The sequence below is a fragment of the Micropterus salmoides genome, unplaced genomic scaffold (genome assembly GCF_014851395.1).
Source record: "Micropterus salmoides isolate LMB-PRFRI ecotype aquatic unplaced genomic scaffold, ASM1485139v1 Ms_hic_scaffold_15, whole genome shotgun sequence".
In the NCBI taxonomy this organism is placed as follows: domain Eukaryota; kingdom Metazoa; phylum Chordata; class Actinopteri; order Centrarchiformes; family Centrarchidae; genus Micropterus; species Micropterus salmoides.
Window position 1 is genome coordinate 579,082 of NW_024040596.1, and position 17,282 is coordinate 596,363.

The 17,282-nt window shown below is 40.4% G+C and overlaps 1 protein-coding gene across 3 annotated transcripts in view; it reads left to right on the top strand.

Annotated features, from left to right (window-relative positions):
- gtdc1 (glycosyltransferase-like domain containing 1) overlaps positions 1-17,282 on the top strand; it is a 47,799-nt gene that overhangs the window by 4,006 nt on the left and 26,511 nt on the right. For all 3 annotated transcript variants that reach the window (XM_038719968.1, XM_038719969.1, XM_038719970.1), the window contains exon 2: positions 12,610-12,800. In XM_038719968.1, coding sequence (XP_038575896.1) covers positions 12,610-12,800 — 191 coding nt within the window. The remainder of the gene's footprint in view (positions 1-12,609; positions 12,801-17,282) is intronic.

Sequence of the window (17,282 nt, forward strand, 5' to 3'; positions counted from 1 at the left end):
GAATGTTCTACCTCAGATTTGTGAAGAGATCCACTGTTTGGCATCAAGTGTTGACAAAAAATCAGCCTTTAAACTCAAAAGAAATAACGATTTGATACTTATCGTGATAATTATCGATACCGAAAGATATGAAACTTTTTATTGCGATAACAGTTTTGGCCGTATCGTCCAGCCCTACTGTCCATCAGGAAACTTGATAAATCACAGAGTGAAAGCTCTTTCTGAGAGACACTGAACAGCATCCAGCTCCAGGAGCTCGTACGAACGCTTCTCTGGAACAGGGCTGGTTTATGGAAACATTCATGATACTACGATGTGACGTCACATATAGCGCTTTTTGGCATTTGCACTGCAGGTTTATATATGAAAGAGGAAACGATGGGGCTGTCGGCTCTGAACTCTTTTTATTCAGCCATGCCGAGCTTTAGTCATTTTATCATTCTACAGCACCTCACTGACTCAATTCAGTTCAATACAGTTTTATTTATGTAGCGCCAAGCTTCTCAAATATTTCTATATTTTATAGATACAGTATATGAAAATATAAACAGTGAATGATGAGAGCGACCTTGTAAAGCTCATCATGCTGAGTGTTTTTGGACCTTTTGGTTCTCCGGGCCCTCGGCCCTCAGAGACCTCGTCTGTGTAATTACAGTGTGATTGATGATTAACTCTGATTATTATACAGTGAGCTGTGAACCGCTGCTGCTTCAATTAACAGAAGAAAGTCACATTAATCCTCTAATATGAGATCAGAGCTGTGTTACATGTTCACAAAGGCTGCAGGACACGTTATTAGTCCGTCTGTTATTTGATCCTGGCAGGTTTCATTCTGAGGAAGACTTCTCTGAAGGAAATCTCATTTATATAATTATTTAATGAATCGCTCGCTGGGCTGACGTGATGTGAGGAGATTTCCTTTAATCTCAGCAAACTCAGGATGTTTTGATGCCACCACGGAAAATATTTCAAACGTTTCACTTTCACACGATATGTTTATTACTGTGACATATTTTCTCGTTATTACTGCATTTTATCGGGTTATGTAAACTATACCGTTATCCCCCACGTATTTTCATTTTTGATTAATCTGATGATTCACTTTTTTTAAAGTCACAGAACAGAAACAGTTTCTTCTCACAAGCCATCACTCTGATGAACAGCTGAGACGCGAGTTCAGGAACAATATAGTAATAGAACTGGATAGTAACATAGTAATGTGCATATCCACCTGGATTCTGTTTACTGCATTTTATTGTTATTTATTAGTATATACTCTCTATATCATGTCTCTCTGATAATGTACAGAATAACCCCTTCACAATATTTTACTCCGGCTTCCTTTGCACTCTGCTCTCACTTCACTGTTGTCTTGTTGTCTCGCTGTCTACACATGTTGTTGTTTGTGTGTTCTTCACACTGTGTGCTGAGCCTTTTGTTTGCTTGCTTGTTCTGTGCACATCTAGAGCAACGTACAATCCAAAGTCAAATTCCTAGTATGTGTTTAACATACCTGGCCATTAAAGCTGATTCTGATGTTATAATCAGTTTACTGTTTTATAAAACTGGGCTGTTGATATTGACTACCAGCTATGTACAGTCTGCTAAACTCAACAACCCAGGTATAATCTAACGTAAATATAGCTATCATTATTAGCTAGGCTCCTTACATGCTTGCTAATAGCTTTTTTTTAATGTGAGTCTCGCAGGTATCTGCCTGATATCAGTTTGATTGGCAGGTATCGGCCTGATATCAGTCTGATTGGCAGGCATCAGTCTGATTGGCAGGTATCCGTCTGATTAGCAGGCATCAGTTTGATTGGCAGGCATCAGTTTGATTGGCAGGTATCCGTCTGATTAGCAGGCATCAATCTGATTGGCAGGCATCAATCTGATTGGCAGGTATCAGTTTGATTGGCAGGCATCTGTCTGATTGGCAGGTATCAGTTTGATTGGCAGGTATCGGCCTGATATCAGTTTGATTGGCAGGTATCGGCCTGATATCAGTTTGATTGGCAGGTATCGGCCTGATATCAGTTTGATTGGCAGGTATCGGCCTGATATCAGTTTGATTGGCAGGTATCGGCCTGATATCAGTTTGATGGGCAGGTATCGGCCTGATATCAGTTTGATGGGCAGGTATCAGTCTGATTGGCAGGTATCAGTTTGATTGGCAGGTATCCGTTTGATTGGCAGGTATCCGTTTGATTGGCAGGCATCAGTTTGATTGGCAGGCATCAATCTGATTGGCAGGTATCAGTTTGATTGGCAGGCATCCGTCTGATTGGCAGGTATCAGTTTGATTGGCAGGTATCGGCCTGATATCAGTTTGATTGGCAGGCATCCGTCTGATTGGCAGGCATCAGTTTGATTGGCAGGCATCAGTTTGATTGGCAGGCATCTGTCTGATTGGCAGGTATCCGTCTGATTGGCAGGCATCTGTCTGATTGGCAGGCATCTGTCTGATTGGCAGGTATCAGTCTGATTGGCATGTGTCCGTCTGATTGGCAGGTATCGGCTTATATCAGTTTGATTGGCAGGCATCCGTTTGATTGGCAGGCATCCGTTTGATTGGCAGGTATCCGTCTGATTGGCAGGCATCTGTCTGATTGGCAGGCATCTGTCTGATTGGCAGGTATCTGTCTGATTGGCAGGTATCAGTCTGATTGGCATGTGTCCGTCTGATTGGCAGGTATCGGCTTATATCAGTTTGATTGGCAGGCATCTGTCTGATTGGCAGGCATCTGTCTGATTGGCAGGTATCCGTTTGATTGGCAGGTATCCGTTTGATTGGCAGGCATCAGTTTGATTGGCAGGCATCAATCTGATTGGCAGGTATCAGTTTGATTGGCAGGCATCAGTTTGATTGGCAGGCATCTGTCTGATTGGCAGGCATCAGTTTGATTGGCAGGCATCAGTTTGATTGGCAGGTGTCCGTCTGATTGGCAGGTATCGGCTTATATCCGTTTGATTGGCAGGTATCCGTCTGATTGGCAGGCATCTGTCTGATTGGCAGGTATCTGTCTGATTGGCAGGTATCAGTCTGATTGGCATGTGTCCGTCTGATTGGCAGGTATCGGCTTATATCAGTTTGATTGGCAGGCATCCGTTTGATTGGCAGGCATCCGTTTGATTGGCAGGTATCCGTCTGATTGGCAGGCATCTGTCTGATTGGCAGGCATCTGTCTGATTGGCAGGTATCTGTCTGATTGGCAGGTATCAGTCTGATTGGCATGTGTCCGTCTGATTGGCAGGTATCGGCTTATATCAGTTTGATTGGCAGGCATCTGTCTGATTGGCAGGCATCTGTCTGATTGGCAGGTATCCGTCTGATTGGCAGGCATCAGTCTGATTGGCAGGTATCAGTTTGATTGGCAGGCATCCGTCTGATTGGCAGGTATCAGTTTGATTGGCAGGTATCGGCCTGATATCAGTTTGATTGGCAGGCATCCGTCTGATTGGCAGGCATCAGTTTGATTGGCAGGCATCAGTTTGATTGGCAGGTATCCGTCTGATTGGCAGGTATCCGTCTGATTGGCAGGCATCTGTCTGATTGGCAGGCATCTGTCTGATTGGCAGGTGTCCGTCTGATTGGCAGGTATCGGCTTATATCAGTTTGATTGGCAGGTATCAGTTTGATTGGCAGGTATCCGTTTGATTGGCAGGCATCAGTTTGATTGGCAGGCATCAATCTGATTGGCAGGTATCAGTTTGATTGGCAGGCATCCGTCTGATTGGCAGGTATCAGTTTGATTGGCAGGTATCGGCCTGATATCAGTTTGATTGGCAGGCATCCGTCTGATTGGCAGGCATCAGTTTGATTGGCAGGCATCAGTTTGATTGGCAGGCATCTGTCTGATTGGCAGGTATCCGTCTGATTGGCAGGCATCTGTCTGATTGGCAGGTATCAGTCTGATTGGCAGGTGTCCATCTGATTGGCAGGTATCGGCTTATATCAGTTTGATTGGCAGGTATCCGTCTGATTGGCAGGCATCTGTCTGATTGGCAGGTATCCGTCTGATTGGCAGGCATCAGTCTGATATCAGTGTGATTGGACGTGTTCATTGTATTGATAAATCACAGCACTCTCGTTCTCTTTCAGTGTTTACGATTTGACTTGAATTATCTTTGAGATTTGCACAGAGCGTGTTTGTTTGAATCTATGAACTGTGTGACCTAAAAGATGTGACGACTAATTGAGAGAAATCAGTAATAAAACAATAATGTTAATGAGTGTGTGTTAGCGTGCTAACATTAGCATCATTACCATGTTGCTCTGGTGGAGAGTGTGTAGTGGTGAGTGTGCACACATGCACAGTGTGTGGAGGCCTATGTAGTGATGACTGTGTACTGGTGATTGTGCTCGGAGTGTCAGACAGCATGATGTCACCAGGATGAAGCAGTGAATTCCTGCCCACAGACTCAGAGCAGCAGACATGAAGAAGCAGAAAAACATTTCCAGGTTCCACTCACTGAGTGCAGTTTAGTTTCCAGCGTCGCTCTGAACGCCTGACTCATCGCTCAGCTGCTGTTAACCCCTCACCGCCGGCTGCAGCGGGGGGATTCCCTGCCGGGGGGAAAGCGGTGACATTAACCCTTTGTTTCATGTGTGTCGGCAGCCTTCCATGTTTGCAGCAGTGGGCGAGGAAAGGTGTCTAGGTGAGATGAGTCTGCGAGTCTGGAATCCCCCGCCGTGGTTTACAGGGACTGTTTGAGTTCAAGGTGGAATGATGAGTCCTCTGTGCTGATCGATTTCACTTTTACTAACCACCTGCAGATCAATCACAGCCATTCCTGCCTCATTCCTCTCTGCGTACCTGTTTCCTGGCTGCTTATCGACTCGCTGATCTTTCTTATCGTTCTTATTTACCTTCCTTTGTTTTCTTTTATTTACCAACTTTATTGGATTGTTATTATCATCAGTTGGTTATCATTACAGTTAATAATTTAATATTATTATTATTACTCGACTTTCCTCGTTCAGATTTTTTACTTTTATTGTTCATTTGATAACTTCTCTTTTCAAATTTGCCGTTACTGTTTGACCTTTGTTGTCTTTTGTCATAACGTTTGTCATCTTTTGTATTTTATATGTTTTGTATTTATCATTTTATGTGTCATTTATTTATTATTTATTTATAAATAAATAAATAAAGGGCTTTAAGTCCTTTACCATGCTGGTAAATCTATGAATTATACTTTGGTGCTCGTTGTTTCCATAAAATGAACTAAACGAATTTTGGAGAATCTAACCGATGTAAAGATGTGTCCATCCTGACAAAAGTTTAAACATCTGAGCAGCTCAAGCAGGCGACCGGTGGGCTTTAAAAGGTTTTATACATCAGAGAACGACACAAAAGATCTGCACATTTTCACTTAGCGGTGTCCTCCCTTTTGTTGCCAGCGGTTTAGACATCAATGGCTGTGTGATGTGTTATTTTGAGGGGACAGCAGATTTACACTGTTATACAAGCTGTACACTCACTACTTTACACTGTTATACAAGCTGCATGCTCCCTAATTTACACTGTTATACAAGTTGCACGCTCCCTACTTTACACTGTTATACAAGCTGCACACTCACTACTTTACACTGTTATACAAGCTGCACGCTCACTACTTTACACTGTTATACAAGCTGCACGCTCACTACTTTACACTGTTATACAAGCTGCACGCTCACTACTTTACACTGTTATACAAGCTGCACGCTCCCTACTTTACACTGTTATACAAGCTGCACACTCACTACTTTACACTGTTATACAAGCTGCACGCTCACTACTTTACACTGTTATACAAGCAGCACGCTCACTACTTTACACTGTTATACAAGCTGCACGCTCCCTACTTTACACTGTTATACAAGCTGTACGCTCGCTACTTTACACTGTTATACAAGCTGCACGCTCCCTACTTTACACTGTTATACAAGCTGCACACTCACTACTTTACACTGTTATACAAGCTGCACGCTCACTACTTTACACTGTTATACAAGCTGCACGCTCACTACTTTACACTGTTATACAAGCTGCACGCTCACTACTTTACACTGTTATACAAGCAGCACGCTCACTACTTTACACTGTTATACAAGCTGCACGCTCCCTACTTTACACTGTTATACAAGCTGTACGCTCACTACTTTACACTGTTATACAAGCTGCACGCTCACTACTTTACACTGTTATACAAGCTGCACGCTCACTACTTTACACTGTTATACAAGCTGCACGCTCCCTACTTTACACTGTTATACAAGCTGCACGCTCCCTACTTTACACTGTTATACAAGCTGTACGCTCGCTACTTTTCACTGTTATACAAGCTGTACGCTCGCTACTTTACACTGTTATACAAGCTGTGCGCTCGCTACTTTACACTGTTATACAAGCTGCACACTCACTACTTTATACACTCACTACTTTATACACTCACTACTTTACACTGTTATACACTCACTACTTTACACTGTTATACACTCACTACTTTACACTGTTAAACACTCACTACTTTACACTGTTACACACTCACTACTTTATACACTCACTACTTTATACACTCACTACTTTATACACTCACTACTTTACACTGTTATACACTCACTACTTTATACACTCACTACTTTACACTGTTATACACTCACTACTTTATACACTCACTACTTTACACTGTTATACACTCACTACTTTATACACTCACTACTTTATACACTCACTACTTTACACTGTTATACAAGCTGCACGCTCACTACTTTACACTGTTATACAAGCTGTACGCTCACTACTTTACACTGTTATACAAGCTGCACGCTCACTACTTTACACTGTTATACAAGCTGCACGCTCACTACTTTACACTGTTATACAAGCTGCACGCTCCCTACTTTACACTGTTATACAAGCTGTACGCTCGCTACTTTACACTGTTATACAAGCTGTACGCTCGCTACTTTACACTGTTATACAAGCTGTACGCTCGCTACTTTACACTGTTATACAAGCTGCACGCTCGCTACTTTACACTGTTATACAAGCTGCACACTCACTACTTTATACACTCACTACTTTATACACTCACTACTTTACACTCACTACTTTACACTCACTACTTTATACACTCACTACTTTACACTCACTACTTTATACACTCACTACTTTACACTCACTACTTTATACACTCACTACTTTACACTGTTATACACTCACTACTTTACACTGTTACACACTCACTACTTTATACACTCACTACTTTATACACTCACTACTTTATACACTCACTACTTTATACACTCACTACTTTACACTGTTATACACTCACTACTTTATACACTCACTACTTTACACTGTTATACACTCACTACTTTATACACTCACTACTTTATACACTCACTACTTTACACTGTTATACACTCACTACTTTATACACTCACTACTTTATACACTCACTACTTTACACTGTTATACACTCACTACTTCATACACTCACTACTTTACACTGTTATACACTCACTACTTTATACACTCACTACTTTATACACTCACTACTTTACACTGTTATACACTCACTACTTTATACACTCACTACTTTACACTGTTATACACTCACTACTTTATACACTCACTACTTTACACTGTTATACACTAACTACTTTATACACTCACTACTTTATACACTCACTACTTTACACTGTTATACACTCACTACTTCATACACTCACTACTTTACACTGTTTTACACTCACTACTTTATACACTCACTACTTTATACACTCACTACTTTACACTGTTATACACTCACTACTTTATACACTCACTACTTTATACACTCACTACTTTACACTGTTATACACTCGCTACTTTACACTGTTATACAAGCTGCACACTCACTACTTTATACACTCACTACTTTACTCTGTTATACAAGCTGTACGCTCGCTACTTTACACTGTTCTACAAGCTGCACGCTCACTACTTTACACTGTTATACAAGCTGTACGCTCGCTACTTTACACTGTTATACAAGCTGCACACTCACTACTTTATACACTCACTACTTTACACTGTTATTCACTCACTACTTTACACTCACTACTTTACACACTCACTACTTTACACTGTTATACACTCACTACTTTACACTGTTATACACTCACTACTTTACACTGTTACACACTCACTACTTTATACACTCACTACTTTATACACTCACTACTTTACACTGTTATACACTCACTACTTTATACACTCACTACTTTACACTGTTATACACTCACTACTTTATACACTCACTACTTTATACACTCACTACTTTACACTGTTATACACTCACTACTTCATACACTCACTACTTTATACACTCACTACTTTACACTGTTATACACTCACTACTTTATACACTCACTACTTTATACACTCACTACTTTACACTGTTATACACTCGCTACTTTACACTGTTATACACTCACTACTTTATACACTCACTACTTTATACACTCACTACTTTATACACTCACTACTTTATACACTCACTACTTTACACTGTTATACACTCACTACTTTATACACTCACTACTTTATACACTCACTACTTTACACTGTTATACACTCACTACTTTACACTGTTATACACTCGCTACTTTATACACTCACTACTTTATACTGTTATACACTCACTACTTTACACTATTATACACTCACTACTTTACACTGTTATACACTCACTGCTTTATACACTCACTACTTTATACACTCACTACTTTATACACTCACTACTTTACACTGTTATACACTCACTACTTTATACACTCATTACTTTACACTATTATACACTCACTACTTTACACTGTTATACAGTCACTGCTTTATACACTCACTACTTTATACAGTCACTACTTTACACTGTTATACACTCACTACGTTATACACTCACTACTTTACACTGTTATACACTCACTACTTTACACTGTTATACACTCACTACTTTATACACTCACTACTTTACACTATTATACACTCACTACTTTACACTGTTATACACTCACTGCTTTATACACTCACTACTTTATACAGTCACTACTTTACACTGTTATACACTCACTACGTTATACACTCACTACTTTACACTGTTATACACTCACTACTTTATACACTCACTACTTTAAACTGTTATACACTCACTGCTTTATACACTCACTACTTTATACAGTCACTACTTTACACTGTTATACACTCACTACTTTATACACTCACTACTTTAAACTGTTATACACTCACTGCTTTATACACTCACTACTTTATACAGTCACTACTTTACACTGTTATACACTCACTACTTTATACACTCACTACTTTAAACTGTTATACACTCACTGCTTTATACACTCACTACTTTAAACTGTTATACACTCACTGCTTTATACACTCACTACTTTAAACTGTTATACACTCACTACTTTATACACTCACTACTTTAAACTGTTATACACTCACTGCTTTATACACTCACTACTTTAAACTGTTATACACTCACTGCTTTACACACTCACTACTTTAAACTGTTATACACTCACTACTTTATACACTCACTACTTTACACTGTTATACACTCACTACTTTATACACTCACTACTTTAAACTGTTATACACTCACTGCTTTATACACTCACTACTTTATACAGTCACTACTTTACACTGTTATACACTCACTACTTTATACACTCACTACTTTCCGCTGTAGCAAAGAGTCATTTCTTCAGTGTTGAAACGTGAAAAGATAGAATCAGATATTTACAGAGATGTGAGGGGTGGACTCACTCTGTGAGATACTGTATATAGTTCCTCTGGACCCTTGAGGACGTCTCATTGACATGATGGTATTTCCTAACCTGAACCTGATTCCACATCTTAACCCTCAAAAAGCCGTCTCTACCTGGGAGGACCTCAGTTCCTGTCCCCGGTGACACGAGTCCATCAGTTAGTGTGCGTTCAGGTTAAAGCCCCCCCCACCCTGTTATATTTTATGTGCGTTTGTGTTGTGGTGAAGCGGCTCTTGGTCTCTTCCAGCCTGTAGTGCTGGTGATAGTGAAACAGTGTGATCTGGTCCGCTCTGAGCCTGAACCTGAACCCCGACCACATTTCTTCATTTAACGGCCATAAGGTCGGAGGCCACCGAGTTAATCGAACCATCTGACACGTTCACATTTTCATATTTCACATTATTTTGGCAGCATTCAGGAAATAGATTGGGCCGTGTGAGCACAATGGGCAACAGTACGCTTCTGTTCCCAATCAGATTTTTATTTTTTGACACATTTGCATTTAACCTCTGCTGAACCGTAGCGGCGGCGTCTGCTCATTTCCTTCTCCAGATATGAGTGGCACTACAGAGCTGCAGGGAGCAGATATTGACTGATTGAGCAGTCTGTGGGCGACGCTGAGTGCTGCAGCTACATTAGCTCCCATTGTGGGCAGCTAAATGGAGGCTGGACTGGAAATCTTTGGGAGGGAATTCAGTGGAAGGACAGAAAGCTCGGGGACCGTAAGACGTCCACTTCCTGTTAAACCTCCTGGCATCATAATGGACTCTGAGCTTCTCTATCAGGACACAATTGTGCTGCCAATAAACGGGTATTATGATTTATTGTGGTTTGTTGCTGCAAAGTTAACTTTCTGTGTCAACAACAATAGTTTTCCATTTACTGAGTGAAAGGAAATGATGAGGAAGATGAGCTCTTCATCACCACGCCGCCTCCACCCGGCCGCTGCGCGCTTTACATTTCAGATTCTTTGTCATTTCATGTGTTTTATAAATGAGTTAAATAATGAACACACATTCAGTTCATCTGGTGAGTGATCTGCTGACCCTGCGGGTTTTTCTCAGGACCCCTGAGAGCTCCAGGGCCTCAGACTGGGAACCTCTGGTTCAGCCTGTAACAGTCTGAAATGTTCCTCTTCAGAGTTCAGACCTGAGGACAAAGTCAGTTATCCAAATAGTTTTAGATTTACTTTCTGTTGAGTGATAAAATTTCACCCATGGCCGGGCAGCAAAACAGTAACGATGATAATAAGATCATTTCCCACAAAAACAAAATACCCAATGTTCAATAAATGATTTCATTAATTTGAATCACAAACGAATCAGCAATTAATTTTTCTATTAAGACAGAAAATAAATAAAATTTGCCTGTTTGAAATATTTTTAATTTGTGTTCAATCAGTTAAAGCACTTTGTAACTCTGTCTAGATAAGTGCTGTATAAATAAAGTTTATTGTATTATATATATTGTTAAGGAAAAGGGAGTGAAAAAAATATTTTACTTAATTTTCCTCGTGCATATTAAAACAGAATTTAATAGTTCTGAATGTTCTGCCTCAGATCTGTGAAGTGATCCTCTGAGAAGTTTAAACCACAGTAACGTTCACTCAGGAGCAGAAATCAGCCTTTAACCTGAAAGAAATAAAGATTTGACTTTGATCCTGATAATGATTGACATCAGAGGATGTGACATGTTTGTCTAAGGTGAACCTTCCTTTAAATGAAATTAAATAGTTGCAGATTAATTTTCTGTAGATTAATCAATGAATGGACTCACATTTGGTGCAACAGTAAGTAAACTGCTGCTTTTATGAATGCCATCACACCTGCAGCGTATAAACTTTATTTATTCAGACAACAACAGGAAGTTAGTTTGTTGAAGGAGCTGCTAACGAGAGGAAGAACAGGACGGACTGTTGGTTAATGTGCAGGCTGAAGGTCCGTTTGATGTGTTCACTGTCTGAGATCAGCTAAAGGGGACTTCAGCTGTGACATTTTCAAAGTTTGGTTCAGCTTCTTTTCCCTTGTGATCAGTTTAGAGCCTTTTATTAGTTCATTTATTGTATTAAATATAGTGAAATGTGGAGAGTTGAGTGTGGTGGCACTCTGATGTCTCTCTGATCAGGTTTATCCTCCCAGGATTAATAAAGTTCTGATCTACAACCACATATTTAACTGTGACTATTAAATCGGTCATTGATTATATTTTTATTGGTCTACCGGTCGTGTTTTACGGACCGTGCTTGGAGAGTCGGTGTTGAGATGTGTCTGACGTGAGATTTTCAAACACCTCTAGTTTTTCATGTTCAGTCATCCTGAGTTTTGCTTTTGTACTCTGACACCAACAACAGGATGTAGACATACTATTTAAATATTGATCTGTTAAAAAGATGCACTGTTTTCCTGCTGTGTCTAATGAATATATTTATTATTGATTCATCGGCCAGAGAGAATCCGTTTGCAGAAGAAAAACTAAATATTATATTCACATGTGAGACACACAACCGCACTGATATCTCATGTTCATACAGAATCAGACTATCTATCTTTTAGTTTTTATTATCTTAAAATGCCACAAATTCACATTAATTAATCAGAAACAATCATTATTTAATTAAAGTTATTTTATATAGATACAGTTTAACGTAAAGCTCGTACAGGAGGAAATAACAAACGTTAAAGTTAATTTCTACGACACACATCAGTGCTTTATAGGTAGAAACATAAATAATGCAACCTCACCGTAACACCTGATCCGTACGATCAGTAATCCCGTCTCCTCTCTGTCAGGGCTCTCAGACTCCCAGCGTTCTGCTGGTGGAGGCGTTTTACGGCGGCTCCCACAAACAGCTGATCGACCTGCTGAAAGAAAACATCGACGGCTGCTCCGTCTTCACGCTGCCTGCCAAGAAATGGCACTGGAGGGCGAGAACGGCGGCGCTGCACTTCAGCCAAACCATCCCCACCTGTCCGTCATACAGGTGAGACTCGTACAGGTGACATTTGGATGCATTCACACTTGTACAGGTGAACTGTGTACATGTAACACTTGTTCAGCTAATGCTGGCAAAGGTGAGAGCGTACAGGTTAACACTCGCACGTGTAACATTTGGACACGTAGCACTTGTACAATTGTGCAATACCATTAGTATCGGTGACATTGGTACAAGTAATATTGGTACCGGTAACGCTGGTCCATGTGGTGCTGGTACAGGTAACAGCAGGTAATACTGGTACGGATTCTGGTGGTACGGATTCTGGTGGTACAGGTAACGCTGGTATTAACATGTCTTTTTAATTCATGAACACTCAGGTTTAACTGGATAACTTTATTCGGAATCTTTCTGTGCTCTTGAGTTTAAAAAGTGAAGACGAGAGCAGCGTGAGGAAGATTTCAGTGCAGGTTTCAGTGACGTGTGAAGCTGCTCAGTCAGATCTGATGATAGAAGTCAATAACAGACCAACATCAGCCTGATGCATCTGATCTGTATTGATAGTTCCTCTCTAGAGATGCAGAGTGTGTTTCAGTGTGGGGGGCTGACTCATTCTCAGACTGTGCTTTTAAAGGGCATCATGTACAAACATGATTCACTGTTTCACTGCGCTGCCCTTTGATTTCGTTCTGAATTCAAACAAGTGTTCATTCCTAAAGTTTCGAAGCTGCTGCATCATGAAAACACGTCGCCTTAGAATATTTAAATTACAGTCATCAGGACTTAAAAGGCTTCAAGCCGTCCTCATTGCAAATTTATCCAGCGTTTATTAACAGTTTATTTGATTTTATTTTCCATTCGTCAGGATTCAGGGATTTCTTCAGCAGCAGATTACGTTTAAACTGCAGCTTAAAGCTCTTCTACTGTTCTAGCAGCCAGCGGTTTGAGGAAAGTAGTTTCTATGAAATAACTTCTTCATGAACAACAATAAACATTTATATGAACCAGACCAGGAACATCACCACCACAGAAACTTTATATGGTATCGAATGTGGAAATTCCCCAAGTGTCTGACCTCCGGAGTCTCTGTAGACGTTTCTGTGAACTCGTCAGTGATGTCCTGTTTAGCCAGACTGAGTCTACGTGCTAGCAGCTCTGCCAGGCTGTTCCTTAGCACAGTGTTGCTATGAGCTAAATGCTAACACCAGCATGCTAACATGCTCACAATACTAAAAACATAATGTAACCATCTTCCCTATCTTAGTTTACCATGTTAGCATATGTCATAAACCAAAGTGTTGGAACATGTTGACCTGATGATGGCGCTAGATGAAGTGTCAGATTCAGTATGTGTGTTGTGCATGTTTTCTTTAATAGTTTATCATTGTTGTCATTATTTTTTCTATAATAATTTTTGTTTAATATCAATTGAAAACCCAGAGGGGAGGTTTCACTATAAGCCCTTGGGGGTTTCTTACCTCTCCTGCATAATTCATACAGTGTATTTATGTATGTTTGTTTGTTGTTGTGCTACTAAAAATAAATAAATGATCACTAAAGTTATAACAGTTCATCCTGAGGGGAGGATAAAAAAACACCCATAGAGCAACGCAGCTAGCATGGCTAAAAATGTGTTAGAAGATCATCATACATCAGAAAGGCTAATTTAGCCTCCAAGACTCACAAAAGTCACATTAGCTACCAAACATGTTAGCCTGCTGAGAGGGATGTTTGTAGATGCAAAACAAAGTTAATTTGCCAAAAAGTTAAGAATACTTGTTATTTTGTTATGCTAAATGTTAATTACAGCAAACATTATTAAACGCTATGTAATGTTAGCATGTTACAGGGTAAAGGTGCTGAATGCTACATAATGATAGCACGTTAAATATTAAATGCCATGTTCGTGTTAGCTTGTCAGAAGTGTTTGACCTTGGGAGTCTCTTTTAGATGTTTCTGTTTCATGGACGTTTGGTTGGTTTGTTTGCTGAGGCTCATGTGATCTGTGATATCTTGTTAAAAGCCCAAAGCTTCGGTAAGAAAACACAGACGTCTTTAGAGAAATCTGAGCAAGAAACACAGATCGTCTGTGTCCACATGGATTCACTCAGTAACTCTTAACTCTGAACACAGGAAGTCCTTCCGACTATTCTTGGCAGTGAACAGAGTAAAAATAGACTCATCTGGTTTGAGTCAGAGAGATTCCCGTTCTACTTTTGTACCACAGGCCTGAAAAAAGACCCGAGCGGGTCCAGGAAATTAGTCTAATCCAGGTCTGAGAGGCTCCCAGTTATCAGCGGTGGCTCGTGGAGAAGCCACATTAAAGATCCTGTGGGGGGTTGAAAAGGAGAGGGGGGGTGAGGTGGTAGGTGAGTGATGAAGGAGAGGTGGGGTCAGTCAGGGATGATCCAGATCTTCAAAGACTCTGAGCACAGAGGGTTCGGATAATGTGGTTAACAGTATATCATCATCAGAGGGTCAGGACTGCAGGATCACCCACAGGGGAAGACCTGGTTGTGCTGGTCCACATCGTTATCGTGGGGACACATCAGCTGACAAAGACGTTTGTCTCCAAGGTTGTGTCACGTTTTTATAAAAAGAATTCCAAAAGTCCATCCTGCAGGTTTTTATTTCTGTCTATATGTCTCTTGTGTTGGCTATGAGGGCCTGATCCATGTCCAACAAGTCCCAAGTCAAGACATTAAGTCCTAAGCCAAGTCCAACAAGTCCCAAGTCAAGACATTAAGTCCTAAGCCAAGTCCAACAAGTCCCAAGTCAAGACAATAAGTCCTAATTAAAGTCCAACAAGTCCTAAGCCAAGTCCAACAAGTCCCAAGTCAAGACAATAAGTCCTAATTAAAGTCCAACAAGTCCTAAGCCAAGTCCAACAAGTCCCAAGTCAAGACATTAAGTCCTAATTAAAGTCCAACAAGTCCCAAGTCAAGACATTAAGTCCTAATTAAAGTCCAACAAGTCCTAAGTCAAGACATTAAGTCCCAAGTTAAGACAATAAGTCCTAATTAAAGTCCAACAAGTCCCAAGTCAAGACATTAAGTCCCAAGTCAAGACATTAAGTCCCAAGTCAAGACATTAAGTCCCAAGTTAAGACAATAAGTCCTAATTAAAGTCCAACAAGTCCCAAGTCAAGACATTAAGTCCCAAGTCAAGACATTAAGTCCCAAGTCAAGACATTAAGTCCCAAGTCAAGACATTAAGTTCCAAGTCAAGACAATAAGTCCTAAGCCAAGTCCAACAAGTCCCAAGTCAAGACATTAAGTCCCAAGTCAAGACATTAAGTCCCAAGTCAAGACATTAAGTCCCAAGTCAAGACAATAAGTCCTAAGCCAAGTCCAACAAGTCCCAAGTCAAGACATTAAGTCCCAAGTTAAGACAATAAGTCCTAATTAAAGTCCAACAAGTCCTAAGCCAAGTCCAACAAGTCCCAAGTCAAGACAATAAGTCCTAATTAAAGTCCAACAAGTCCTAAGCCAAGTCCAACAAGTCCCAAGTCAAGACATTAAGTCCTAATTAAAGTCCAACAAGTCCCAAGTCAAGACATTAAGTCCTAATTAAAGTCCAACAAGTCCTAATTAAAGTCCAACAAGTCCCAAGTTAAGACAATAAGTCCCAAGTCAAGACATTAAGTCCCAAGTCAAGACATTAAGTCCCAAGTCAAGACAATAAGTCCTAAGCCAAGTCCAACAAGTCCTAAGTCAAGACATTAAGTCCCAAGTCAAGACATTAAGTCCCAAGTCAAGACATTAAGTCCCAAGTCAAGACAATAAGTCCTAAGCCAAGTCCAACAAGTCCCAAGTCAAGACATTAAGTCCCAAGTTAAGACAATAAGTCCTAATTAAAGTCCAACAAGTCCCAAGTCAAGACATTAAGTCCCAAGTCAAGACATTAAGTCCCAAGTCAAGACATTAAGTCCCAAGTCAAGACATTAAGTCCCAAGTCAAGACAATAAGTCCTAATTAAAGTCCAACAAGTCCCAAGTCAAGACATTAAGTCCCAAGTTAAGACAATAAGTCCTAATTAAAGTCCAACAAGTCCCAAGTCAAGACATTAAGTCCCAAGTCAAGACATTAAGTCCCAAGTCAAGACAATAAGTCCTAAGCCAAGTCCAACAAGTCCTAAGTCCAGACACTAAGTCCTAAGTCCAGACACTAAGTCCTAAGTCCAGACACTAAGTCCTAAGTCCAGACATTAAGTCCTAATTAAAGTCCAACAAATCCTAAGTCCAGACATTAAGTCCCAAGCCAAGTCCAACAAGTCCCAAGTCAAGACATTAAGTCCCAAGTCAAGACATTAAGTCCTAAGCCAAGTCCAACAAGTCCTAAGCCAAGTCCAACAAGTCCTAAGCCAAGTCCAACAAGTCCTAAGCCAAGTCCAACAAGTCCTAAGTCCAGACACTAAGTCCTAAGTCCAGACACTAAGTCCTAAGTCCAGACACTAAGTCCTAAGTCCAGACACTAAGTCCTAAGTCCAGACACTAAGTCCTAAGTCCAGACACTAAGTCCTAAGCCAAGT